At 49.7% G+C, this 26,727-nt stretch overlaps 1 protein-coding gene across 6 annotated transcripts in view; it reads left to right on the top strand.

Annotated features, from left to right (window-relative positions):
* The window catches only part of ATE1 (arginyltransferase 1), a 94,647-nt gene that overhangs the window by 3,517 nt on the left and 64,403 nt on the right, over positions 1-26,727 (top strand). For 2 of the 6 annotated variants that reach the window (XM_068140399.1, XM_068140395.1), the window contains exons 4-9: positions 981-1,084; positions 3,250-3,540; positions 7,782-8,014; positions 9,673-9,801; positions 10,816-10,944; positions 21,544-21,576. In XM_068140399.1, the coding sequence (XP_067996500.1) occupies positions 981-1,084; positions 3,250-3,540; positions 7,782-8,014; positions 9,673-9,801; positions 10,816-10,944; positions 21,544-21,576 (919 nt within the window). The remainder of the gene's footprint in view (positions 1-980; positions 1,085-3,249; positions 3,541-7,781; positions 8,015-9,672; positions 9,802-10,815; positions 10,945-21,543; positions 21,577-26,727) is intronic. The other 4 variants (XM_068140400.1, XM_068140397.1, XM_068140396.1 and 1 more) reach the window with 3 other exon arrangements.

The following is a 26,727-nucleotide window of genomic DNA, read 5'->3' as shown; positions in this document are numbered from 1 at the left end:
TTGGTCAGTGAGAGGGCAGAAGGGCTCTGCAGAGGGACCTTGTCAGGCTGGGCAGATGGGCAGAGTCCAACAGGATGGCATTCAACAAGTCCAAGTGCCAGGGGCTGCACTTTGGTCACAGCAACCCCGTGCAGAGCTACAGGCTGGGGTCAGAGTGGCTGAGAGCTGCCAAACAGAGAGGGACCTGGGGGTGCTGATTGACAGCTGCCTGAACATGAGCCAGCAATGTGCCCAGGTGGCCAAGGGGGGCAACGGCATCCTGGCCTGCATCAGGAGCAGTGTGGCCAGCAGGAGCAGGGAGGTCATTGTGCCCCTGGACTCTGCATTGGTTAGGTCACACCTTGAGTCCTGTGTCCAGTTCTGGGCCCCTCAGTTTAAGAAGGACATTGAGAGACTTGAAGGTGTCCAGAGAAGGGCAACAAGGCTGGGGAGGGGTCTGGAGCACAGCCCTGTGAGGAGAGGCTGAGGGAGCTGGGGTTGCTTAGCCTGGAGAAGAGGAGGCTCAGGGGAGACCTTCTTGCTCTCTACAACTCCCTGAAGGGAGGTTGTAGCCTGGTGGGGGTTGGTCTCTTCTCCCAGGCAGCCAGCACCAGAACAAGAGGACACAGTCTCAGGCTGTGCCAGGGGAAGTTTAGGCTGGAGGTGAGGAGAAGGTTCTTCACTGAGAGAGTCATTGGTCATTGGAATGTGCTGCCCAGGGAGGTGGTGGAGTCACCATCCCTGGAGGTGTTCAAGAGGGGATTGGATGTGGCACTTGGTGCCATGGTCTAGTCATGAGGTCTGTGGTGACAGGTTGGACTGGATGATCCTCGAGGTCTCTTCCAACCTTGCTGACACTGTGACATTTTTATTGTCTCAAGTGTTGATGTTGTTTCATCCAGGGAAACTTGAGAAATAATTGTATGGTGTAATTCTTTGAGTGATTCTGAAATCACCTTTCACAGCACAAATGCTGACTTTGTGTTGCTCTTGTTCTGCAGGTGCCAGGCTTTGCACTTTCAGACCTCCAAATCTCATAAGAAAGTTCTGAAGAAAATGTTGAAGTTTATTTCCAAAGGAGATGTTTCCAAAGCAGGGGGTGGAGGTAAGAGGTTCTAAGTGATGCTGATGTGTGAAAGGAGGATCCAGTGCCTGCTGGAGTGATCATCTGCCTAATGCACTTTGAATTTTGTGTGTAGACCCTTCTGCAAAGGTCTGGGGAGGTTCATAAAATATTAATGTGTTGGGAGACCTTTAAAGATCATCTTGTCCACACCCCTTGCAGTCAGCAGGGACATCTTCAACTCCATCAGCTTGCTCAGAGTCCCATCCAGCCTGACCCAGGATGTTCCCAGGGATGGGGCATCTGCTGCCTCTCTGGGCAACCTGTGCTGGTGTTTTACCACCCTCAGTGTAAAATACTTCTTTCCTCTATCCAGTCTGAATCTTCTCTCTTTTAGTTGGAAGCCATCAGGCCTTATCCTCTTGCAACAGGTCCTGCTAAAGAGTTCATTCCCACCTTTCTTGTAGGCCCCCTATAAGTACTATGAGTTTCCCTGGAGCCTTTGCTTCTCCAGGATGAACAACCCCAACACTTTCAGCTGTTCTTGGTAGGTTGTGTCTTTACCTTGTGGTTTGGCTTCTGTAGCCCACAGGCCAAATTGTGCATCTGACTTGCTCTGAAGAATGCCTTTCCTGACTTTCTGCACTCCCCAGCTTATTTGTGCCTCCTTCTCTGGGCATGTGTTTACCTTCTAGCTCAGGGCTGTAGAGAATTAGGCCCTGTTTTTACCTCTGCCATAAAAGTGATAATTCTGGAGAGGACTGAGCAGGGCAGTGAGTGGCAGAGAAAAGGAGGAGGAAGCAGGAAAGGAGAGGTTTCTTCCAGGTGATTGAATAGTCACACCCACCAAACCCAGCTGCTACCAAACCTCTGCTCTGTTACAGAATTAGCCAGGTTGGAAAAGACCTTTGAGATCATAAAGTCCAACCTATCACCCAACACCATCTGATCAACTAAACCATGGCACCAAGTGCCTCAGCCAGGCTCTTCTGAAACGCCTCCAGGGGTGGTGACTCCACCACCTCCCTGGGCAGCACATCCCAGTGGCCAATCTCTCTGGTTGTAGTGGAAACTGTACTGGGATCATTACAATTTGTCCCTGCTGTGTGAGGGTTTGGGGAATTTATTTGTGTGTTGTTGCTTGCTGGAAGTCATGGCCTGAGATGAGCTGACTGCCCTGTTTCAGGGGAGAAAACCAAACTGTTGTCATCAATGGCTGGGTGCTAGTGTTTAAGGGCCACAGTGGAAGCTGTCTGTTTCCAGACTGCTGAAGACAATCACTTTCATAGTATCAGTCAGGGTTGGAAGGGACCACAAGGATCAGCTAGTTCCAACCCCCCTGCCATGGGCAGGGACACCCCACACTAGATCAGCCTGGCCAGAGCCTCATCCAGCCTGGGCTTAAACACCTCCAGGGACAGGGCCCCAACCACCTCCCTGGACAACCCATTCCAGGGCTTCACCACTCTCATGGGGAAGAACTTCCTCCTCACCTCCAGCCTGAATCTCCCCACCTCCAGCTTCATTCCATTCCCCCTAGTCCTATCACTCCCTGAGATCCTGAGCAGTCCCTCCCCAGCCTTCCTATAGCCCCCTTCAGATACTGGAAGGCCACAATGAGGTCACCTGGGAGCCTTCTCTTCTCCAGACTGCACAGCCCCAACTCCTTCAGTCTGTCCTCACAGGAGAGGTGCTCCAGCCCTCTGCTCATCCTCCTGGCCCTGCTCTGGACACCTTCCAGCACCTCCAGATCCCTCTTGGAATAGGGGCTCCAGAACTGGAGGCAGTACTCCAGGTGGGGTCTCCCCAGAGCTGAGCAGAGGGGGAGAATCACCTCCCTTGCCCTGCTGGCCACACTTCTCCTGATGCAGCCCAGGCTCTGGTTGGCTTTCTGGGCTGCAAGTGCAGACTGAGAGCTCCTGGTGAGCTTCTCCTCCCCCAGCACCCCCAAGGCTCTCTCCTCAGGGCTGCTTTCCAGCCAGTCCCTGCCCAGCCTGGATTTGTGCCTGGGGTTGCCTCCACCCAGCTGCAGGACCTTGCCCTTGGTCTTGTTGAGCCTCATGAGGTTGGCTTGTGCCCACCTCTCCAGCCTGTCCAGGTCAAGGTTTACCTGTTGGAAAACAGTTGTGAAATTGGAACTGAGCAACCTGAGCTGAGCTGTGGCTGTGCAGGGAGGAACTCTTCATGCAGCTCTTCCTTGCTTGCAGAGGAGCCCATGGATGCCCATATCGAGGAGGTGGTCGCCTGTGACTTCCCGTACCAAGGCGAGGCCCACGCCGCTCCATCCGAACTGAATCCCTTGAGTCAGTGGATCACACACAGCATGGATCACACAGAGAAGGTGGAGAATGAAGATGAGGACCCAGGGGGAACAAAAGAAGCGGTGAATGTGCCAGAGGTGGGGTCGAGCTCTCCGCAGATAAGTGCGGCTGAAGGCACGGCAGTCCCCGGAGGAGCATCGCACTCGGCTAAGGCTGGGCATGCACCACCCAAGCCAGGTACTCACATTGCTGTGGTGACTGGAATGTACTGTCCTGGTCTCACTTGTTGGGGAGGTCTTTTATCCTGCATACTGAATGGCTTCCTTTTAATTCCTTGTGCCCTTCCCAGTCCCTGCTGTGTGAAGTGCGAGGTGCTTGCTGTCTGTTCCTCCCTCTCTGAGTTGTTCCTGAAGGTTGCACTGAGATTTCTTCATGATGTTAATTGTTTTGGTTGTGTAGTTCTTGAGAATACCTCTCTGCAGCTGACAGCTGTAAGCTATTTAGATTGGAATCAGGTCAGTGTGACTGAATCTTGGGAGACATTGGGGCCAGTTTCCAGTTTGGGATGCTTTTGTGTGCAGAGTTGGATGGTGTGTCCTGGAGGGACATCCAGCCTTCCCTTTCACCAGGATGTGGTGACTCAGGCTTTATGTACCTTGAGATGTGACTCTTAGATTCACAGAGTGTCTCAAGGTCAAAGAGACCTGTAAGGATCATGGAGTGCAGCTCCCTGAATTGGACTCCCTGGTTGTGCAATACTTGGGCAGGTACTAGGCACTGAGTTGTTGGGTTAAGGCTGCTGCTAGGTACTGAGTTAGGTTAAGGCCTAACCTTGTGGGAAACGAGTTTGCTGCTCGAGCAAACCCACTCCAGGTGGTGTTTCTTACATCTCTCCATGTTTGGAGGCAAACTTGGAATGCAGACTGTGTTGTTGGCACTGTGTGAAGACACCCTGGTGAATAATTCTGTGTGAGGCTGTGTTTCTGCTGCTCTCCTGGGCTGCTTGGCACAGGTGTAACTGACTCTGGCAGCAGGTTCAGGCTATTGTTGTGTTGTTGGTTTGTAGGCTGAAAGAAAATGGTGTAGCTTGCTACTGGTTTCTAGGTGAGCTCTTTGGGGGCTTTCCTTGTTTTGGCCACCTTCAGATAAGAAGAGCTTTATCACTATGGGATGTGGGGCAGTTTCTCCTTCCTTTCTTGCTGTGAACTCAGTATTACATTTCTGTAAGGCAGTACAAGCTTTTCTAGCCCTCACACAGTTTATGTCACTTGATTGCTGTGGCCATTTTCAAACCCCTCTTGACTGTAAAATAAGGACTGACAGATTCTGGGTTGCTTCTCCCAGGCAGCCAGCACCTGAACAAGAGGACACAGTCTCAGGCTGTGCCAGGGAAGGTTTAGGCTGGAGGTTAGGAGGAAGTTTTACACAGAGAGAGTGATTGCCCATTGGAATGGGCTGCCTGGGGAGGTGGTGGAGTCACCATCACTGGAGGTGTTCAGGAGGAGACTGGATGGGGTGCTTGGTGCCATGGGTTAGTTGTTTAGGTGGTGTTGGATGGTAGGTTGGACATGATGATCTTGAAGGTCTCTTCCAACCTGGTTCATTCTATTCTCTTCTGTTTTGGAAGCAAACTGAGAAGATACTGACAGTAGATGGCAGTCCTGGGTAGGTTATTAGTGGTTTAAAAAGGGGGAGGTGTGGTCTTCAGTTCAGTTAAGAACAACCTTGTGTAAAGCTTGAAGCACTGGAAATCCAGACAGAAGAAGCTGGCACCACTGCACTCTGTTTCAGAAACCAGGAGTTTCCTTTCACAGAGGATAAATGTTGCATTAATGTGCTGCCTGCTTTCTGGGGCTTTGAAATGCAATACAAACACTTAGTAAGAAATCTTCATTGATGATCTGGATGAGGGGATTGAGTCAGTCAGCAGCAAGTTTGCAGATGACACCGAGTTAGGGGCAGATGTTGGTCAGAGGGCAGAAGGGCTCTGCAGAGGGACCTTGACTGACTGGAGAGATGGGCAGAGGCCAATGGGATGGCATTGAACAAGTCCAAGTGCCAGGTGCTGCACTTTGGCCACAGCAACCCCATGCAGAGCTACAGGCTGGGGTCAGAGTGGCTGAGAGCTGCCAAACAGAGAGGGACCTGGGGGTGCTGATTGACAGCTGCCTAAACATGAGCCAGCAGTGTGCCCAGGTGGCCAAGAGGGCCAATGGCATCCTGGCCTGCATCAGGAATAGTGTGGCCAGCAGGAGCAGGGAAGTCATTGTGCCCCTGTACTCTGCATTGGTTAGGCCACACCTTGAGTCCTGTGTCCAGTTCTGGGCCCCTCAGTTTAGGAAGGACATTGAGAGACTTGAAGGTGTCCAGAGCACAGCCCTGTGAGGAGAGGTTGAGGGAGCTGGGGTTGCTTAGCCTGGAGAAGAGGAGGCTCAGGGGTGACCTCATTGCCCTCTACAACTACCTGAAGGGAGGTTGTAGCCAGGTGGGGGTTGGTCTCTTCTCCCAGGCAACCAGCACCAGAACAAGAGGACACAGTCTCAAGCTGTGCCAGGGGAAGTTTAGGCTGGAGGTGAGGAGAAAGTTCTTCACTGAGAGAGTCATTGGTCATTGGAATGTGCTGCCCAGGGAGGTGGTGGAGTCCCCATCCCTGGAGGTGTTCAAGAGGGGATTGGATGTGGCACTTGGTGCCATGGTCTGGTCATGAGGTCTGTGGTGACAGCTTGGACTCGATGATCCTCGAGGTCTCTTCCAACCTTGGTGATACTGTGAGACTGTGAATGCATCCTAGAAGCTGAGTTGAATTAATCCCTAATTCTTGTATTATTTCTGGGGAGAGTATGTGGTGTCCCAGGTCAGATCCAGTTTACAATGTTCCAGAAGGATGGTTTAGTTTCCTGGTGGAAATGTCTCCTTGGTCCATAAGCAGGGAGTTGAATTGCCTTTCCATTCCTTTATAAACCCTGCAGGTGGTTGTCCTGCAGGGAGAAGGGGCTGGTTCTGCACAGTTGCAGATAAAAAAGGAAGGTTTGCTTATGTCTGTGTGCACACTCAGGGGGTTAAGAAGTTTCCCTTGCTAGCTTACAGCTTATAGAAGATACAAGACGTGAAGCAGGTCCTGATACAGCTGAAGAGCTAATTCATCAAGTGCATTATGAGTACTTTAAATAAACTCTTCCCCTGACTGGTTTGCCCATGGACAGGTCACACAAGAGCTGGAAGCCTTTGCATTGTAGTTTTGGGGTGGTGGTTTTTCAACATATCCTTGGCTCAGGTGAAACTGTGGTCAAAAATGTTTGTGTTGATGTGCTGCATGAAACAGCTGTAGAAGAAAAGTCATCATAGAATCAGTCAGGGCTGGAAGTGACCACAAGGATCATCCAGTTCCAACCCCCCTGCCATGGGCAGGGACACCCCACACTAGATCAGCCTGGCCACAGCCTCATCCAGCCTGGGCTTAAACACCTCCAGGGACAGGGCCCCAGCCACCTCCCTGGACAACCCATTCCAGGGCTTCACCACTCTCATAGGGAAGAACTTCCTCCTCACCTCCAGCCTCAATCTCCCCACCTCCAGCTTCACTCCATTCCCCCTAGTCCTATCACTACCTGAGATCCTGAGCAGTCCCTCCCCAGCCTTCCTGTAGGCCCCCTTCAGATCCTGGAAGGCCACAATGAGGTCACCTGGGAGCCTTCTCTTCTCCAGACTGAACAGCCCCAACTCCTTCAGTCTGTCCTCACAGGAGAGGTGCTCAGCCCTCTGCTCATCCTCCTGGCCCTTCTCTGGACACCTTCCAGCACCTCCAGATCCCTCTTGTCATAGGGGCTCCAGAACTGGAGGCAGTACTCCAGGTGGGGTCTCCCCAGAGCTGAGCAGAGGGGGAGAATCACCTCCCTTGCCCTGCTGGCCACACTTCTCCTGATGCAGCCCAGGATCTGATTGGCTTTGTGGGCTGCAAGAGCACACTGAGAGCTCCTGGTGAGCTTCTCCTCCCCCAGCACCCCCAAGTCTCTCTCCTCAGGGCTGCTTTCCAGCCAGTCCCTGCCCAGCCTGGATTTGTGCCTGGGATTGCCTCCACCCAGCTGCAGGACCCTGCCCTTGGTCTTGTTGAAGCTCCTGAGGTTGGCTTGTGCCCACCTCTCCAGCCTGTCCAGCTCCCTCTGGATGGATCCCTTCCCTCCAGCTGTCTGCTGCACCACACAGCTTGGTGTCATCAGCAAACCTGCTGAGGCTGCACTCAGTGCCACTGTCCATGGCACCCACAGAGATGTTGAACAAGCCTGGGCCCAGGACTGATCCCTGAGGGACTCATCGCAGCCGAGCTTGGCCTCTGGCGTTGTTGGTAGCTGCACAGAGGAAGGAGCATGTTGTGTTCAGAGCAACCTGGCATTAATCCTGATTGTAAGGATTTCTGCTCAGGGTGGTGTAAGGACTGCTTGTTTGCTGTGGTTGTTAAGGCTTTGCCTGTGTCCTCGCAGGGCAGGGGGCTGACCTGAGCAAGCCGCCCTGTCGGAAAGCAAAGGACATTCGGAAAGAAAGGAAACTGCAGAAGCTCCTCCAGAACCAGATGTGCAAAGCTGAAGGCTCTCAACTTCAAGCAGGAGATCAACTTTCCCTCTTGCAGAACTCGAAATCTAAAGCAAACCAACCTAAGAGCATCGAAGAGTTCATCTTTGCCTCTTTGCCTGAGGACGCTCAGCACAAGTTAGAGGTAACGTTGCCTTTGCTGCCGGCGGGAGGGGCAAGTAGGGAAGGGTCTGGGTAAGGAGCCTTGGGACTTCTGAAGGGTTTGGCATCTGTGACTTCAGGGAATGGTTATAGTTGAAGCCTTGAAGTGTAGCTAGTACTGCCAGTGCAGCTGAGCTTGGTGTAGCCACGAGGGGGTACTCTTGCCCTTGCAGCCAGTCCTAGCACAGCGCAGTGCAGTTCCCAAACGACTTGCAAATGGATTTCAGCCAGAGTGACCTGAAACTGAAAAGCTTGGAATCACCAGAGTGGTGAATGCTGAGAGAGATTCAGTGTTCAGTTCTGCAGTACAGAAATACTGAAACCACCTATGCTAACGAATCTGGACAAGGAAGCAGTCCCTGCTGTTAAACAGAGCAGCAGATGGCTTCTCTTTGTCCATGTTGATGTGTGCTGATGTCTTTGGAGGCTGGAAAGCTGATGGTGGAAAGCAGTACTTAATGTACTGGTTGCTGTTCACCTTCTTACATTTGTTAAGCATGGAACCGTTTGGGAAACTCTTTGGAGAGAAGGATTTGCCTGTGGCTGGGGATTTTCAGTGATGCTAGTGGGAATGGGCTTTGAATATATTCCTTGGGAAATGATTCCCAGAGGTAGGAAGGGAAGGACTTAAAAAATTCACTCTGCATAAGTGACAAGCAGCCATGAAATGGCCTCACCTCCCTACCTGCTCCAGACCTGCTGGGTTGTGTGCAGAAGCTTGCTGGCTTGGTCTGAGCATCCTCCTTCAAAGCTGCAGGGAGAAGGGCAAGGAGGCTGGTCCCAGCAGCGTGCTCCCCAGTGGCCTTTGTGCTGCTGCTCAGCAAGAGTGGCTGCTTTCTGTCTGGTTTGGGCTTTGGTTTTCCCTTGTTGTTGGTTTCATTTAAATCAGAACCAATGCTCTTTGTGCAAACAGAACCATACAGCAGCTTGTACTTCCTGCAATGAACCTGCCCTGAACTACATGACAAGAAAAGCATTGTTGCTCCCATAATGTCATTCTTCTGGCTAGGAAACAGTCTTGGTTGGGTTTGTTGCTTTGGGTTTTTTTTGCTAAGAAGACATTTTAATGTAGAGATTACTTTAATCAATTCTATCATTTTTGGGTGTGTAAGGATGTTGGTGGGGAAGTTGGATAACTTCCTAGGATAATTAACTCCTAATTGAATCTGGAAACATTGTTTCCTCTTCCTTTTTCAATCTGCAAAATACCTGGAAATCCTCCTGGGACCACTGAATAAGCCCATTCTTTATCTTAGGAGCACAGAGGAGCCTGGCAAACCCATGGAGCCTTCAAGCATTTTTCAGCAGAGTGGGGGACTGCCAGAGAAGGTTTTTAAAAGTACAGAAAATGTCTTTGAAATGGTTGCCCTGCACAGCATCTGGTGTCTACTGAACACTCTTTGTGCAGCTCCTCTGTAGGCATTTTTGTCTTGGTTTGGAGTTGGAAAACCTTGCATGTTGTTCAGGGCAAATATAAAAGCCTTCCCCAGGCTACACCGAGCTGAGGAGTTGTCCAGGATTAATTGCTAGGGCCCTGCTGCAGGAAGCCAGAACTGCTCTCTGTTGTGATGTTTGCCTGTGTGTAAATACAAAGTCATTGCATGATGTTGTAATAATGAATGTGTTTAACTTCTTCTGAAGGTGAGGGTGGTGAGATCATCTCCACCAAGTTCCCAGTTCAAAGCCACATTTCAGGAGTCTTACCAGGTCTATAAACGTTACCAGATGGTTGTTCACAAGGACCCACCTGATAAACCAACTATAAATCAGGTCAGGAGGCCAAATGAACTTCATGTAAAGCTCAGCTTCCCCTCCGTTTCCCATCTCTCATTCCTGGGAGAGGCAAATGTGGATTTCATATCCATGCTATGCCCAGCAGCATGTAAAACACTGCATCAAGTAAAATCAACATCCTGAAAGTGCAAACACTTCTGCTATCTCTCTGTGAGTGCCACAAATAATCAGTCTGAATTGCAGACAGGGGAGTTAGGGAAGTTTAATGGTTGTGCTGTTGAGTAGGGGCTGGAGAGGATGAGGCCTTTGGAGAGGGATGTTGTGGGCCTTACAAACACAAATCTCATCAGAACTCAAACCAGCTGGACAGGTACCCTGATAACTGATCTCTTGGCTGTGGTTTGAATGCTTCCATAAGGAGGAGCTGGCATGCTTAGGGTCAAGGTGTCAGCAGAAGTTTATCACACCCACAAAATGCTGCTGGCAGGTTCACAGCAGTTCTGTAAACCTCTTGACTTGCAACCTGAGCCCTCCAAGAAGTCACCCACCTCAACTGCACATCCTTACTCCATGCAAGGACCAGGCACTGAGGGGTACTTAACTGCCAGCCATGCTACCTCTAATACTCTGAGGGAAAAAATGAAGGAGATGAGAGGAAAAGGTAGATGTAGTAAGAGCATGTAATTGCTAAACTGGGGCAGCCAGGCACTAAAAACTACACATTGGAAAGCTCCTTGAGTTTGTACAATGAAAATCAGGCTTGTGGCTGAGCTGGTCACGGAGCAGGGTGACTCAACTGGCACTTGGGAGTGTTCCAGGGTAACAGAATCCTTTACTGAAGGTAGCATCCACAGTCAGTGTAAGCTTGCTGCTGGTTGTCAGCCTTCCCCCTCCAGGAGGATTGTCTGGGTGCTATGTTTAAAGTAGAAAACTGACTTCAGAGGCTTTGAAGTGGATAGGAGGAGATCTTTCACTAGCCTTACCTTCAGAAGCATGTTAGCTGATTATACACACTCAAAATAGTATGCTTGTATTTTCCTTGCTCTGAAGGTGAGGTTAGTACCTGTCTCCTTTGAGGACCCCCAGTTCAAATCATCCTTCAACCAGTCAGCCACTTTATTTGCCAAGTATCAGATGGCTGTACACAAGGATACACCTTCAGAGTGTGGAGAAAATGAGGTACAGTTCCCTGCATGCACCTTTCTGCTAACACTGCTTCTTTAATGCACAGCTCAACAGATGGTCTCTGGGAGACTGGGTCTGACTATCACAATATTGGAGTTTCCATGTGGGAAGGGAAGTTCCTGTGGGGTTCAGCAAGCTTTTGGTGCAGGCTTCAGCCCAGGGAAACAATCTGAGCCAAAGAGAGAGAGTGGTTATGCCCCAAAAGGACTAACAAACTGATGTTAGCAAGGAGCTTAGTAGAGCTGCTGCTTGTTCCTGGAGCTGGGAATGGGCTAATGGTCTGGAAGTGGGTTTTTTACAGCAAAAAGTGTTCTTTAAAGCTCTTTGGTACCTGTTCCACATTTCTTTCTTTTCTTTGGTGGCTCTGATTAATGTAACAGGTGAAGGCTTTAAAAAGCTCAGGTTTAGTCACATTTCAGTGCTCAGCAAACCTCCTCTCAGCCAGATCTCATCTTTGCAGTAGAAATAGTGCAAAAACATGTTCACAGCAGCTGGTTGGCTGAGGTGCAGCCAGGATATGTTGCATGTGAATCAGGTCTGCTTTTCAAGTGGTGTTTACAGGATGCTAAGCCTGATGTAGTACGTGGGGGGGAAAACAACCCAAAACAAACAGAAGCTGCTCATGGGGGTTCTAAACCAGCAGCAGTTCTCCATTTCTCTGGCAGGTGGCACAACATCTGCATTAGCAGAAGTCATAAACCTGCTACTTAAGGTCTGTCATTTCCATCTTCAAATGAATGACTTCAACATTAGTGAACTTCAGTATTGGACCCCCCTGTACTCAGCACCGGTGAGGTCATGCCTTGAGGACGAGGTTCAGTTTTGGGGCCCTCACTGCAAGAAAGACATCAAAGGGCTGGAGAGGGTCCAGAGATGGACAATCAAGCTGGTGATGGGTCTGGAGAACAGGGCTGATGAGGAGCAGCTGAGGGACCTGGGTCTGTTTAGCTCCTAAAAAAGGATACAGCTGCCTGAAGGAAGGTTGGAGTGGGTGGGTGGTGGTCTCTTCTCCCTTCTAACAAGTGACAGGAGGAGAGGAAATGGCCTCAGGTTGCACCAGGGGGAGGTTTAGGTTGGACATTAGAAGAAACTTCTTCACTGAAAGGGTTCTGAAAGCCTGGCAGAGGCTGCCCAGGGAGGTGGTTGAATGGCCATCTGTGGAGGTGTCTCACAGAGGCAGAGCTGTGCTGCTGAGGGATGTGGTTCAGCAGCAGCCTTGGCAGCGTTAGGGAATGGCTGCTCTGATGATCTTGAAGGGCTTGTCCAAGCAAGATGATTCTCTGTTTCTTTCAAGTATCTCATCAGGCTGCTCTGTTCCTCAGAGTGATACTCCCAGAAGAGATACCCAGCAAGCCATGGCTGCTTTCCATGCAGAATGATAGACCCCCACAAGCCTTGCTGGCTGCAGTTCCAAAGAGTGTAAGGCGAGCTTTTCTTTTTCAGTGAGATCTCAGGGCTGCTACTGTGGACAGCCAGAACATTTATTTTGCTTTGGTTTGTAGGCTCATAGGACTTGGAACAATGAGTAGCAGGCTCTGCCCTCTTTGTAATTGCTGTCACAAAGTGGGTTAATTGTAATGATGTGAAAACTGGGCCTGTGCCAGGAAGGATTGAGCTATTTACTAGCCTTGTACCAGGTATTACCAGGTCTAATCAGGGACTTGATTTGTCTGCCTACCTTGATTTGAATGGATTCCAGCCTTAATGCTTAGATGCAGCCATAATCCACCATGCATCTGCTCTGAAAGTCTCCCTGCAGACAGGCTGCTAAGAGCTTCACAGACTTACTTAATCTTGCTGGCTTTTTTTGGTTAATACAATCATTACATCATGGAGAGTCAAGGGCAAGATCAGGGTGGCTGCTCATAGTGAAATTCTGAGCTGCCTTTACCTCTCAGGTCATCTAATCTCTGTTGGGGCAGAGTGCATGCTTTGGTGGCTTTAGTCAGCCATGGAACTTTGGTTGTTAACAGAGGGAGTGTGGAGAAGGAAAGATCCCTTAAGGACAGGTCAGATTTCCATCACCTTAAGGTGTGAAGTCTGTTATGGAGCTTGCAGCTGAGCAGGCAGGAGATGGATTTCTGGTTCCTGCTAACAGTTTGTAGGGATTTTGTCCTCCTCTTTTTCCTTGTTGCCTGCCTGAGGTGGTTCCCTGCTCTGCCTCTGTCTTCTCTCTCTGGCATCATGTTTGTGCAGGCATAGTGTAATATTCCAGGGGAGACCTAAGACCTTCTCTGGAGCTTCTGGTGAACGTGAAAACTCAGTCTAATGCTGATGAGCTTCAATTTAGGTCCTCCTTTAGCGGTAGTAAATTATCTTGCCTGTTCATGTGACTGTCTGGCTTAGAAGGTCTTTCTGTCACAGTCAGTAAGCAGTAAGGCTCAGTCACTTAAATAGAATAGAATTAACCAGGTTGGAAAAGACCTTTGAGATCAGCAAGCCCAAGCCACCACCCAACACCACCTAAAGTCAAAAGTATTAGCTGTTTGTCCCCTGTAGGACATAAACTGAGGAATACTTCACACACAATCTATGTTGCTGTAGATGAGAAGACTCATTTTTGATTCTGATCCTGAAATCTAGGAGCAGAATTATCTAAGTGGCCTTTAAAAATAGAAGATACCAAGTAGGGTAAAAACTGACCCAAGTTATTAAGAGGAAGGTTGGAAAATGGTGTTCAAAAGACCTCAAACTTTCTGTCCTTCCACTTTTTAGTGTATCATACAGACATTATGGAGCCAAGCAGCTCCTTCAGTGAAGGCAGAGTGAAATTCTGTTGCCATGCACAGGGCTTTTGCTCAGGAGATTAACAAGTCTGCTTTGGGCTTTCAGGTGGCACACAGCCAGGAAATTAGTTTAGTTTAGTTTTTTTAATCCAAAAACTTCAATTCAGCTTTGAATTTGTGCAAGCTAACATTTGGAGGCCACACCTTGAGTCCTGGGTCCAGTTCTGGGCTCCTCAGGTTAGGAAGGAGGTTGACTTGCTGGAACGAGTCCAGAGAAGGGCAACAAAGATGGTGAGGGGTTTGGAACACAGCCCTGTGAGGAGAGGCTGAGGGAGCTGGGGTTGCTTAGCCTGGAGAAGAGGAGGCTCAGGGGTGACCTTCTTGCTCTCTCCAGCTCCCTGAAGGGAGGTTGTAGACAGGCAGAGGTTGGTCTCTTCTCCCAAGCAGCCAGCACCAGAACAAGAGGACACAGTCTCAGGCTGCACCAGGGGAGGTTTAGGCTGGAGGTCAGGAAGAAGTTCTACACAGAGAGAGTGATTGCCCATTGGAATGGGCTGCCTGGGGAGGTGGTGGAGTCACCATCCCTGGAGGTGTTCAGGAGGAGCCTTGATGGGGTGCTTGGTGCCATGGGTTAGTTGTTTAGGTGGGTTGGATTGGTTGATGGGTTGGACACGATCTTGAAGGTCTCTTCCAACCTGGTCTATTCTGTTCTGTTCTATTCTATTCTCTGTGTGGTGGCTGAACCACCTCTTCAGGCAGAGTCCTGCACACTTCTGTGCTTGGAAAGTCTCTAGTTTAGGATGTGTTTAATTTTATAGGTGGCTGACCACTTCTTCTTCAGAATCCTGCCTGTCTTTAAATCCAGGATCCAACAAAAAGCGCTGTGGAACACATTAACAACTGGGGGTTTGGTTTTGAATGTATTTTTGGTGTTACAGTATGCTGTCTGCCTGTATTAGCTGCTAGACCAGCTCATATTCAGCTGATTGTGTTGAAAGGCAGCTTGGGGAGGGGACTGAGAAGTTTGGTGATTGTTTGGAAACAACAGTCCAGAGGAAAGCTGTAAAGCAGTTCACAGGAGTAACGAAAGATGTGAAGCCTCAAGCTGGTGACTGCTGAAGGAGTGTGGAAGAAGGCCTCCCTTTTGCACCTATGCAATGTGTGCAAGGTTCTTCATCTTGCTTTTATGAGAAAAGGCAACAGATTATTGTCAGGACAGGGAACCTATGAAATCCTTGACACCAAGGATGTGTTTGCACTTCTGAGCAGGCTGCTTAGTTCCACTTCGAGACCTGTGCTAGCTGGTGGTGTAGTGCCCTCCAATATGGTCAATCCTTTCTGAATTGCCTTTTTGCCTTGCTCTCAACTCTTCTTCTGCAACATCTCTGGAGGCTGCAGTGGCACTGAGGATACTGTGTGCTCCTAGAAACCAGCCTGGTTTGAGGTCTCGCTGGGGAGAGCCCTGTGATGCATTTTGGTGGTGCAGCATTGATTCCTGGCTGAGACAGTGACTTTGAATCATAGGATGTTAGGGGCTGGAAGGGACCTTGATAGCTCATCCAGTCCAACCCCCCTGCCAGAGCAGGGTCACCTGGAGCAGATCACACAGGAATGCATCCAGGCAGGTTTGGAGTATCTGCAGAGGAGGAGCCTCCACAACCCCCTGGGCAGCCTGTTCTGTTTCCATGGAACTTCCTATGCCCCAGCTCCCACCACTGCCTCTTGTGCTATCATTGGGCATCACTGAGCACAGCCTGGCTCCAGCCTCTTGGCATTCAGCCTTCTAATAAACAGCAGAGGCAAAATTTGATGTGGAATGAAGTGTTTTTTCCAAGTCCCAGAGTTGTTGTTACCCCTGGGGCGATGGAACTTCGCCTCTGTTACGGAAGCATCGTCGCTCTCTGCAGTGCTGCCCTCCTTGGCAAGCAGAGGGTTTGGTACGGCAGAGGTGTCTTGTCCAGCTGCCAAATTCACTTCATACTCCAGGAACAACCTCTTTTGAGTATCTTCTTGCTCCTGGAATTAAAACCACTTCAGCTTGCAAATGGAAAAGCTTCAAATCAGTTTGTGTCTTGACATGGAAGCTGCAGCTGCTTCTCTGCACAGGCTTCTCAACCCCTGGTGCTGCCTTTTCTCTTAGTCTGTCTGCTGTCTGTTGATCCTCCCTTGGAGATTTTCTCAGCCTTCTCAGAAAGCCTTTGAGTCAGTTGGTGGAGGGTTTCATCTTCAAAACTGCCCTGGTTGTCTCTGTGCTTCAGGGTTCAGTCGAGTACTGAAGTTATGCAAAACTGCTGGCACCTAAGAGTATTTGTCAGCATTTTTTTATGGCATGTAATTGGTGTCCTGAGGAAAAAACACAGTCAATGATTTTTCTAATTAAAGGTTGCTTCATCATACTGGCTGTGGAAGAACTGATTCTTCAGCTCTGCTCTGTGGGAACACACAGCCTCATTAGGCTGCTGTGTAAATGCACAGCCAGGCACTGTTCCAGTAAGGGTTCTCTTGTCTTAAAAAGAGTTGTTGGAGTAAAGCAGAAGAATTAGGGGGAACCTCAGCAGGTTGTAAAGCTCCTGGATGAGGTAAGGCTCAAGTATGGGAAATAGGTGTTTCACTGTTAATGGAGCCAAGGCTGCTTAGCCAGGGCCCTAAACTGCTTGTCCTTGGGACCTCTGAGGCAAGGATCCCTTAGTGTCTGTCACATTCTGTGTATTACTGTGCCCTTTCTGGAAGTGTGGTGGATGGATCTTTATCTCAGATCCAAAATGGTAGAATCATAAAATGGTTTGAGTTGAAAGGGACCTTAAAGATCACTTAATTCCTACCCCTCTGTTACAGACACAGAGACCTCCCTCTAGGGCAGGTTGCTCAAGGCCCCATCCAGCTTGGCTTTGAACACCTCCAGGGTGGGAGCCTCCACAGCTTCTCTGGTCCAGTGCCTCACCACACTCATGGGGAAGAATTTCTTCCTAATATTTCACCTCAACCAAGCTTCTTCCAGTTTGAAGGGATCACCCCTCCTCCTCTCACCCTATGCCTTTGTATGAAGTCCCTCCCCGCCTCTCCTGTGGCCCCCTTCAAATCCTAGAAGGCTGCTATGAGGTCTCCCTGGAGCCTTCTGTTCTCCAGGCTGAACAACCCCAACTCTCTCAGCCTGTCTTCATAGCAAAGGTGCTCCAGCCCTCTGATCATCTTCATGGCCCCCTCTGGACCTGCTCTAACAGTCCCATGGCTTGTGTTGGGGGCTTGAGATTTGCCCCAGCCCTCCAAGTGGAGTCAGGTTAAATGTAAGCATAGTTTTATTTCCTTCCTACTTGTTCTCCAGTGAACTTCATGATTGATCTGGGCGGTAGCTTAAAGCACAGATACAATACCCCTGATCTATTAGCACAATTTTTAAGCTTTAAATCTTCTTTCCAGCAGTCTGTCTCATAAGAACTGTGGCTGAAGTGTGACCAGGAGCAGCTATGTGGCAGCCCCACCAGTTAGACAACATCTCCATAAAAGATCATGACAATTCTACAGCAGTTTCCAGGAAGAGCAGGAGTGAGCAGTTTGTGGCTGTTTAGACCTTCTGAAGCAACTGCTTCATTCAGCTTTCCTGGAGTGTCTGCCGTGACAAGCTTGTAGCCAGTGTGTGTCTGTTCCCCCTGTGCAGCTAGCCCGGCCCTCTCCTTGCTTTGTGCCTAACTCAATATTTGTCTTGGAAGGAAGGAATGTTGCAAGGCACAGAAGAGACACTGTTGGAAAAGGTGCAAACAAAAAAGAGACTGAAATGTAGGTGTAATGGGTTTAGTGCCTCCCAGGAAGTTCCTTGAACCAACAGAGGAAAGTGAGTGAGCAGGCTGGGAAATGCCAGGGAGCACAGTGCTGATCCATTCCAAAGCTGCCATCAGCAGCCAGTTGCAAAGGTTTAGCTCTCTCACCTGATTCCCTCTGGTTTTGTTTGCTAGTGAGGGAGTGCTTAAAGCAGGCAGGAGCCTTTGTGGGTGTGTTTAACCTTCTTGCCTTGGCAGCCACATGTTTTTATAATGCCCTTGAAATGGCTCTTCTGTAGTGTTTTGGTTGGTGGCAGCCCTAAACTGCTGATGGGCTCTTCAGGAGCTGTGGCCAGGGCAGAGCAGCTCACTGCCATTTGCTCACAGACAAGAACATCTCTCTTACAAAGAAAGCCTGAGGAACTTGGGACCTTTTAGCTTAGAGAAGAGGAGACTGAGAGGGGACCTTATCAATGCTTGTACATGCTCAGAGGGTGGCTGCCAGGAGGATGAGGCCAGGCTTTTTTCAGTGGTGCCCAGTGGCAGGACAAGAGGCAACTGACATAGGCTTGAATATAGGAGACTCCATCAAAACATGAGGAGCTGCTTTATGGTGAGGGCCAGGAACAGGCTGCTTGGAGAGGTGGTGGAGTCCCCATCTCTGGAGTCATTCAAAACCCACCTGGATGCTATCCTGTGCAGCCAGCTCTAGGTGAGCCTGCTCTGGCAGGGGGTTGGCCAAGGTGATCTCCAGAAGTCCTTTCCAGCCTCTGTCATTCTGATGCTGTGTTTCTGATCTCTGATACTGCTGACTTTAAGACTTCAATCTGCTACTTGTGTATCAGCCTGATTGCTTTTGCTTGCTGATGTGGCACTCATGATGGCAGTGCTGTGGATTCAGGGGTTTCACTCTTTAAGTGTCTGCAAGAGCCAAAGAACTTAGGCATCCAGACAATCCCATGCCAGCCTGTGTGGAACTTTGATGGCAAGTGTTTTTCAAAGCAGGGGAAGTCAGGTTTCAGACCTCCCCTGAGATGCTGGGATCTAAAAATTGGAATAAATTTTGGAACCAGTAAGATGGGAATCATCTCCCAAGAGCAGCAGTCAGATCTCCTCCTCTAGGCACTTTGAAGACTCAGCTTGACAGGGTGCTGAGCCAGCTCCTTTACACTGCACCATCACCTAGGAAGGTTGGACCAGATGAGCCTTGGGGTCCCTTCCAAGCTGGCATCCTGGGATTCTCTGTGTGTGAGATTTTAATCCTAGCCAGAGTTTAGCTTTAGAAAAGCAAGCAGACCTGCAGTGTTTCTGTCCCCATAAGACTGTGACACAAATTGGAGTGCAGTGGAGCATTTCTTTTCCAGACACCAGTATAGAATAGCTGTAGCAGTAGATAACTGCTCAGCAAGCAGCAGTTCTGCTCAGGTACACTTGAAAAGTGCCCCCTTACCTCTAAACAGCCAGGGGATTGTATAGCAGAGCCTGGGGGGTGGATAGAAGCATTTGAGAAGTGTCTTTGGCTCAGTTTTCTCACCCATAGGCTTTAGCTTGCACCATAAAGCTAAAGTTACAGAGGAAGAACTACTGGGGGTCTTCTGAGATGAAAATGAATCACACATGGGTTGTTTCTCTGAAGCTTGGGTGTAGGGACTGATGCCCTGGCAGCACAGGAATTTCACTCTCTTTTTATTATGGGATCATAATTCAACCTTTGAATTGCCTTTTTTTCCCTTTTGTGAACTATTTTCTGTGTTGGTTTTTTTTTTGTCCTGCTCTTGTGGTGTTGTTTTCCTGCTCTTGTTCTCTCTCCCTATCCACCAAATCAAGACAAATGCTACAATTGCATTAAACTTCTCTGAGGTGGGGTCTTAAGTTTGTGTTCACTTTGAGCTAGAGTCAGAGTGGTCCAGTTAATGTGTGCATAGCCAGCCAGCCCTCTGCCTGCACCAGAGGCTGGGTTTTCATTTCTGCAATATGCTTATGGCACCTTCTGAAAAACCCCCGCCCAAAAGGTGATGTTTTATTTAGCCAGGCTCTAGGTGGGACTTGGTCCTGAGCCAGCAATTTACAATAGAATAATAATAATAGAATAGAATAATAACAATAGAATAATAGTAAACCAGGTTGGAAGAGACCTTCAAGATCATGGTGTCCAACCCATCAACCAATCCAACCCACCCAAACAACTAACCCATGGCACCAAGCACCCCATCAAGTCTCCTCCTGAACACCTCCAGTGCTGGTGACTCCACCACCTCCCCAGGCAGCCCATTCCAATGGGCAATCACTCTCTCTATATAGAACTTCTTCCTAACCTCCAGCCTAAACCTCCCCTGGTGCAGCCTGAGACTGTGTCCTCTTGTTCTGGTGCTGGCTGCCTGGGAGAAGAGACCAACCTCTGCTTATCTACAGCCTCCCTTCAGGTAGTTGTAGAGGGCAATAAGGTCACCCTTGAGCCTCCTCTCCAGGCTAAGCAACCCCAGCTCCCTCAGCCTCTCCTCACAGGGCTGTGTTCCAAACCCCTCACCAACTTCGTTGCCCTTCTCTGGACACCTTCCAGCAAGTCAACCTCCTTCCTAAACTGAGGGGCCCAGAACTGGACACAGGACTCGAGGTGTGGCCTAACCAGTGCATTGTACAGGGGCAGAATGACCTCCCTGCTCCTGCTGGCCACACTGTTCCTGATGCAGGCCAGGATGCCCTTGGCCCTTTTGGCTGCCTGGGCACACTGCAGGCTCATGTTCAGCCTACCATCAACCAGCACCCCCAGGTCCCTCTCTGCCTGGCTGCTCTCAGCCACTCTGACCCCAGCCTGTAGCACTGCCTGGGGTTGTTGTGGCCAATGTGCAGAACCTGGCACTTGGATGTGTTCAATCTCCTGCCCTTGGATGCAGGCACTTTTCAGTGTTGCCTTTCTTGCTCTTTTCCTCTTCCCTGGGGGAAAAAATGGCAGAACTGACAAGCAATCAACCCTTTTAAAATGTTGGTTTTATGTTTTATTTCCCTTTAATTAGAAGAGGCTTCTTCCATCTCAGCAATTGATGGAATTCCTGACAGCAGCCAGGTTTTTGTAGGTGTTCATCTGTGTTCTCTTTATCAAACTCATAGGAAGTTCCTCTTTGCTGTTCTTTGGCAGCTACTAAATTATTAAACCAGGAGGGAGTGAAACAAATTATTTAACCCTAAACCATCCCTTTGTTCAAAATTAGTTTACTTCCCAGAGCTTTGTGACGTGTTTCATGTGGGATCCACCACCAAGGGAGTGTTTGTGTCAAACAAGTAAGTGGTGGTAAACAAATACAGCATTACTCTTAGAATCTTGACTAAGCTCCAGCTGTTTAAACCCTCACCTTTTGGGTTGATTATTGGACACTAGGAAGAAGTTCTTCTGTCCTCCACAGTGGAGGCTCCAATCCTGCAAGTGTTCAGAGCTGGGCTGGATGGGGCCTTGAGCAGCCTGGTCGAGTAGGAGGTGTCCCTGCCCGTGCCAGGGGAGTTGAGACTGGATGATCTTTAAGGTCCCTTCCAACCCAAACCATTCTGTGGTTATCTGCAGCACCTCATTTTTCATGGAGTAAAGGCTCTGCTTGCACTTTCAGGAAGTTGATTTTTTGTTGTTGTTGAACATGTTTGTTTCCTCCTCCTTCTCCTTTAGCCTTAAAGCAGACTTGCTTAGGGTTTTGCACGTAAAGAGGTTTGAGTCAGTTCCTATTGGGAGAGATGTGGGCCCTAAGCTTGCTGTAGCGGGGGGCAGGTGCCAGTGGAAGGGTGGGAAAAGACTCCCTGTTGCAGGCAGTCCCAGGGAAGGGCCATGTGTGATCCTTGCAAGGGGATAATTCACATCACGTTTGAAACAAACCTCTCCTTTCACCAAGGGAAGCTGTTGGGGTGCTGTAGTTAGTGATTAGATCTGCCTGTGCTGCTCAGAACGTGGGAGTGGGCCTGTGGAGATGTTAACTCTGCCACTCCGCCGATGTTTTTCGAGTCTCTGGTTTTGACAGCGCCTTCGGGCGTTGCTGTGCCCCGGAGTGGTGCTAACCCTGTTCTTTCTCTGCCTTGCACGTCGGCCCTGTCCCCGGGGGTGCGCGCTCCGCGGCGCCGGCCCGCTGCAGTTCACACGCTTCCTCTGCGACTCGCCCCTGGAGGTAGGTGCTCCTTCTGCCTGCGGGCTCCTGCCTTTCCTCTCTGTGGACAGCAAACCATTATGGCACGGGTGGTACAGTTGGATTTTACTGTGCTTGCATCGTCACTGACCAGCAGGGAAGGTAGCAGTGAGCTCTCAAAGGAGCCTGCGGTTTCCCTTGCCGGATAAGGCGCTGGGAGGGGAGTTGACATCCCTGCAGCAGAAAGCGCCGTGCCTTTCTCTGCTTGATTTATGTCTGGGAGAGAAAACAGCAGATTGCTGAGCTCACATTTGACTGCACCCCGAGTGCAAAGTTCAGGAGAGCTGCTGTTGCCCCGTTTCAGGTATGCAAAGCGCCGTGGCTTCCTCCTGCTGCCCGCCCTGCTAGCCCCAAAGAGTTAAGAACCGCCTGACTGTAATGAAATTGTCAGGTTATAGTAATTACAGCAGGAATTTGATAGGTTGCAGTTTGAATGAATCCATGTGTGGAGAGTTTGTTGGTTTTCTTTGCTGAGCCCACTGGCCTTTACATTCCTGAAAGCTGAAGAGTAATAGAGCTCATTAGGCTTTATAGGAAAAGGGCTTTTATCACCTCGTCAACTGGGGCAGCAGACTGCCATTACACTCTTAATTTTGCAGGGCTAGGTAGATGTTGATGCTCACTGCCCTGCCAGCTTTGTACCAGCATTGTTTCCTTGCAGGCACTTTTTTATTGCCCTTTGGAAGCTGGAATGAAATTTTGTGTGGCACCACTGCAGATGGCTTCAATTAGGTGAAGTTAAATGAAAGGGGGCTGCGTAGCAGAGGCCAAGGGATTCCTGGAATTCTTTATTCTGCCACAAGCCAGCCCAGCAGTGTGGAGGCTGTTTATTCTATTGGGCAAAAAAGAATTCCAAATACCATTTAAACCTTGCAAGATTCAATCTGTCGTTTTGTGATTCCTCTGGTTTTGGTGGTGCTGAGAGCAGGAGCCCTCAAACTCTTTTTTGTCTCTTTTTATTCCCCTCCCATTTTTTTTTTAGTTTCTGGTTTGGCACTGGGCTCTGGCACAAAAAATGAATAGTTTTGACAAAACTCTTGCAGTGTGTAGTAGCAGAAACCCAGGCAATTTTCTAGCTGTAAACAGGATAATTGTTTGGGGGTTGTTTTATTCATCCTTCCATTTGAGAAGCTCTGTTTAAACCTTTACCATGAGGGTGGTGGAACACTGGAACAGTTTGCCCACAGGGAGGTGCTTGGGGCCCCATCCCTGGAGATGTTTTAAGGTGAGGCTCCACAGGGTTCTGGGCAACCTGATCTAGTTGAGTGCAGGGGGTTGGTCTGAGCTGTTTGGGTTGGATGACCTTTGGAGGTCCCTTCCAGTCCAAACCGTTCTAGGATTCTGTGCCGGTTCACCACTCCTCGGCTGCAAACCCCCCGTGCCTGGGGAGGTGTGGTCATAATGGCCCAGTGTAGGGGAATGCCATGCAGGAGTCCTAGCCAAAACCCAGAGTGAGCCTGCCCCTCTTGCTGCCAAGGTCGGGAGTGTTTATGCAAGCAGGGCTCTGGGAGAATGCAGCCTGCCCGGGGCTGGGTCCTGCTGTTTGGTGCTCAGTGGGGTAGGGGGGAGGGGATGTTCTGAGCCGGGGGCTGCACTGACCTCACTAACAGTCAGCTCTACCTTAGTCCTTCCCAGGCTGCTCTGTGTCATCTTGCTGCAGAACTTGGAGGAAGGCTCAGCACTCAGATGTGCCATGGCATTACACAACTGCCTGATGATCCTGCCTTGGTTTGCAGTCTGTCCCCAATTACTCTCTAGTCATTTTCTGTCTTGCCTGGTGCTAGGCATGAAATTGATGGCTTCATAAAGCTGTTCTCAAAAGCATCTTCTCTGAGACAGCTGCTGACTCCTAACCATTGTTTTAGATGTGCACAGGGCAGTATTTTACACCCCATGCATTGTCATTCTATGGATTTATGGACATCTGATGTTTCCTTTGCCTTTCCAATCATTTGGTATAAAGAGATCTTTATGTAGATGTTTGCACTCAGCCCTGGTTTACCCACCCTCAGTACTTTTAAATCATCAGCTCAGTTTGCTGCAGGGTTGTTCAGTCTTCAGTGCTTCACCTGGCAGTGTGGAGAGCAGAACAGATCCAGTGTGGAGGGAAGTGAGCTGCTTCCCATTCTGTCAATAGTCATGTGTTGGCACTTCATTTCCTATGCCCTTGGCAAATTGCCTTTTTAAATTGGTTTCCTCTCCTTGTAGTGGCTTAGGCACCACACTCCATGGTGATCCTGCAGATCTTTGCTGCTGAAGTCTCTGGTGAAGTCTTCACAGCTTTACTCCTCTTTTAGCACTGCATGCTTGCTCTCACTGGGACAGTACAGCTCCCATGCTGCTCTTGCCCAGGAAGGTACAGCAGTTCCCTCTGTAGATATTGTCTTACATTTTGACACACTGAATTGGTTTACTGGCAGCACAGAAGTGTCTGGGCTGGAATAAATATCCTGAGATCACCTGGTCCATCCCCTCTGCTTTAAGCAGGGTCAGCTAGAGCAGGTTTTCCAGGACCATAGATGGAAACTCAGCAGGCTCTCTGGCCAGCTGCCTCAAATGTGCTCAGCTGTGGGACCACCAACATGTGAAAGACATGGACCTGTTGGAGTGAGTCCAGAGGAGGCCAGAAAGCAGGCTGAAGCACCTCTGCTGTGAAGACAGGCTGAGAGAAATGAGATTGTTCAGCCTGGAGGAGAGAAGGCTCTGGGGAGACCTCATTGCTGCCTTTCAATACTTTAAGAGGGCCTATAAGAAAGCTGGGGAGGGATTCCTTATCAGGGAGTGTAGTGGTAGGGTGAGGGGTAACAGTTCCAAAGTGAAAGAGGACAGATTAGGACTGGATATTAGGAAGAAGTTCTTTTCTGGGGGGGTGATGAGGCTCTGGAACAGGTTGCCAGGAGATGTTGTGCAGGCTCTGAGTCCAGAAGTGTCTAAGGCCAGGCTGGATGGGGCTTTGAGCAGCTCTGAATGGTGGGAGGTGTCCCTGGCCATGGAAGGGGGCTTGGAACTGGATGATCTTTAAGGTCCCTTCCAACCCAAACCATTCTGTGAGCTTCATGATGGTTACAGACTTGCCTCAGTAAGTCTGTGTGCTTCTTGTACTGGTGACCCAGCACTGCAGAGGCAGCCTCACCAGGGCAGAGTGGAGAGGAGGGCTCACTTCCCTCAGACTGCAGGCAGACTCTGCCTGCTGCAGCCAGGATGCTCTTGGCCTCTTTTTTTTTCCTGGGAGGATCCATTCTGACTTCTTTAAAGGTGAAAGCAGGCAGTGCAGGCTCCCTGCTGACAGAGGTGGGGCTTGGAGGCTGCTTTCACAGCATCTCCTCTAATCCCTAGTGAAAGGAGGACGTAGTACTGGAAGGGAAATGTGTTACTAACCAAGAGATAGAGATCTACCATCTGGTAGGTTGTGTGTGTGTGCCTTTGGGAAGGGAACTGCTGGAATGAATCACCTCGCTGATTTGGCAAATGATTTCCACTGGAGTGCAGAAGTCAAGGGTTTCCTGGCTTTTATTGCCTCCTTTGTTACACAAGATGCATTTCCTACCATTCTCCTCCCTCCATCCATCCACAGCAGAGGGGAAAATGGAGAAGTTCAAAACAAGAAACTGCATGAAACCATCCAGAGCAAAAGAATTGACGCAGTCAGTATGGTCAGGAGCCAGCTGGGGTCAGTAGGTGTGCAGGGCCTTCCCCAGTGGCACACTGCTCTGGCACATGGGTGAGCAAGGAGAATCTCCATCATCACTGGAGTCATCATGGTAAAACATCTCTTGAAGGTAAAGAGAATGTGCTTTGAAGAGAAGTGAGTGCTCCCACCATCACTGGAGTTCACTTACAAGCAGTTCAGTACCCTGAGATGTGCTAACTGGGGCAATGTGTCATACCAGCCCCTATTAAATAGTGCAGTGTTAATGATGCTCTATAAAACATGAGCAGTCAAATGTGTTCCTGGAGCCATCAGCCAGCACAGTGTGAAGCCAGAGGTAGGACTGTCATGTGATGGAATAGGTTGTTTTGCCTCTGTATTACTGAGTCTGGACACTGGGGAGAAAACAGTTTTCATTGTATGGAAAGAAGCACAACAGTAGGAGCTGAAGCCAGTGTCCTGGACTGGTCTCTTGGTGTTGTGGCTCTTGCCATACATTCAGAACATAAGAAGTCATGAATGCCAGCTGTTCATTTGGATTAAGTGGATCCTTCTGGATGGATTCCAGGGCCAAGGTATGATTTTGGATAGGCAAGGTAAGCCCTTTCTGGTGGGCTTTGCTCACCTGATGTCACCTTTGCATTACCTTTGACAATAATGGTGCCAGGTGGACACATCAGGAGTGTGAAATCCTGCACCCTGCTTCAGGAAAACCTTTCCTATTCCAGACCACTTTGCCATCAAATTGCCTGGATGAGGCATGAGGTTCAACATGAACAAGTGCAGGGTTCTGCACCTGGGCTGGAACAATCCTCACTATCAATAGAGACTGGGGGATGAGGTGATAGAAAGCAGCTCTGTGGAATAGGACTTGGGGGTGTATGAGAAGCTGGACAGGAGCAGACAGTGTGAGCTTGCAGCCCAGAGGGCCACTGGCAGCCTGGGCTGCATCAAAAGATGTCTGGTCAGCAGATCCTGAGAGGTAATTCTTTGGTGAGATCTCAGCTGCAGTGATGTGTCCAAGGTCTGGAGCCCTCAATACAGGAAGGTCAGGGAGCTGGTGGAGCAGGTCTGGAGGAGGGCCAGGAAAATGCTTGGGGGGTTGGAGCACCTCTGCTACAAGGCCAGGCTGAGGGAGCTGGGGGTGTTCAGCCTGGGAGAAGAGAAGGCTCCAGGGAGACCTCCTAGAAGCCTGCCAGTACCTGAAGGGGGCTACAAGAAGGCTGCAGAGAGACTGTTTGCAAAGGCCTGTAGAGACAGGGCCAGGGACAATGGCTTCAGAGCAGAGCAGATTTAGATTGGATGTTAGGAACAGGTTCCTTACCCTGAGGCTGGTGGAACACTGGAACAGGTTGCCCAGGGAGGTGGTTGAAGCCCCATCCCTGGAGATATTCAATGTGAGGGTGGACAGGGCTCTAGGCAACCTGATCCAGTTGGGGATGTCCCTGCTGAGTGCAGAGGGGGTTGGACCTGTGGAGATCCAT

Source organism: Melanerpes formicivorus, unplaced genomic scaffold, assembly GCF_026170545.1.
Source record: "Melanerpes formicivorus ecotype bairdi unplaced genomic scaffold, bMelFor1.0.p_v2 SCAF_6, whole genome shotgun sequence".
NCBI lineage: Eukaryota > Metazoa > Chordata > Aves > Piciformes > Picidae > Melanerpes > Melanerpes formicivorus.
The sequence above is the reverse complement of the archived record's forward strand: the minus strand, read 5'-3'. Positions and strand labels throughout refer to the sequence as shown.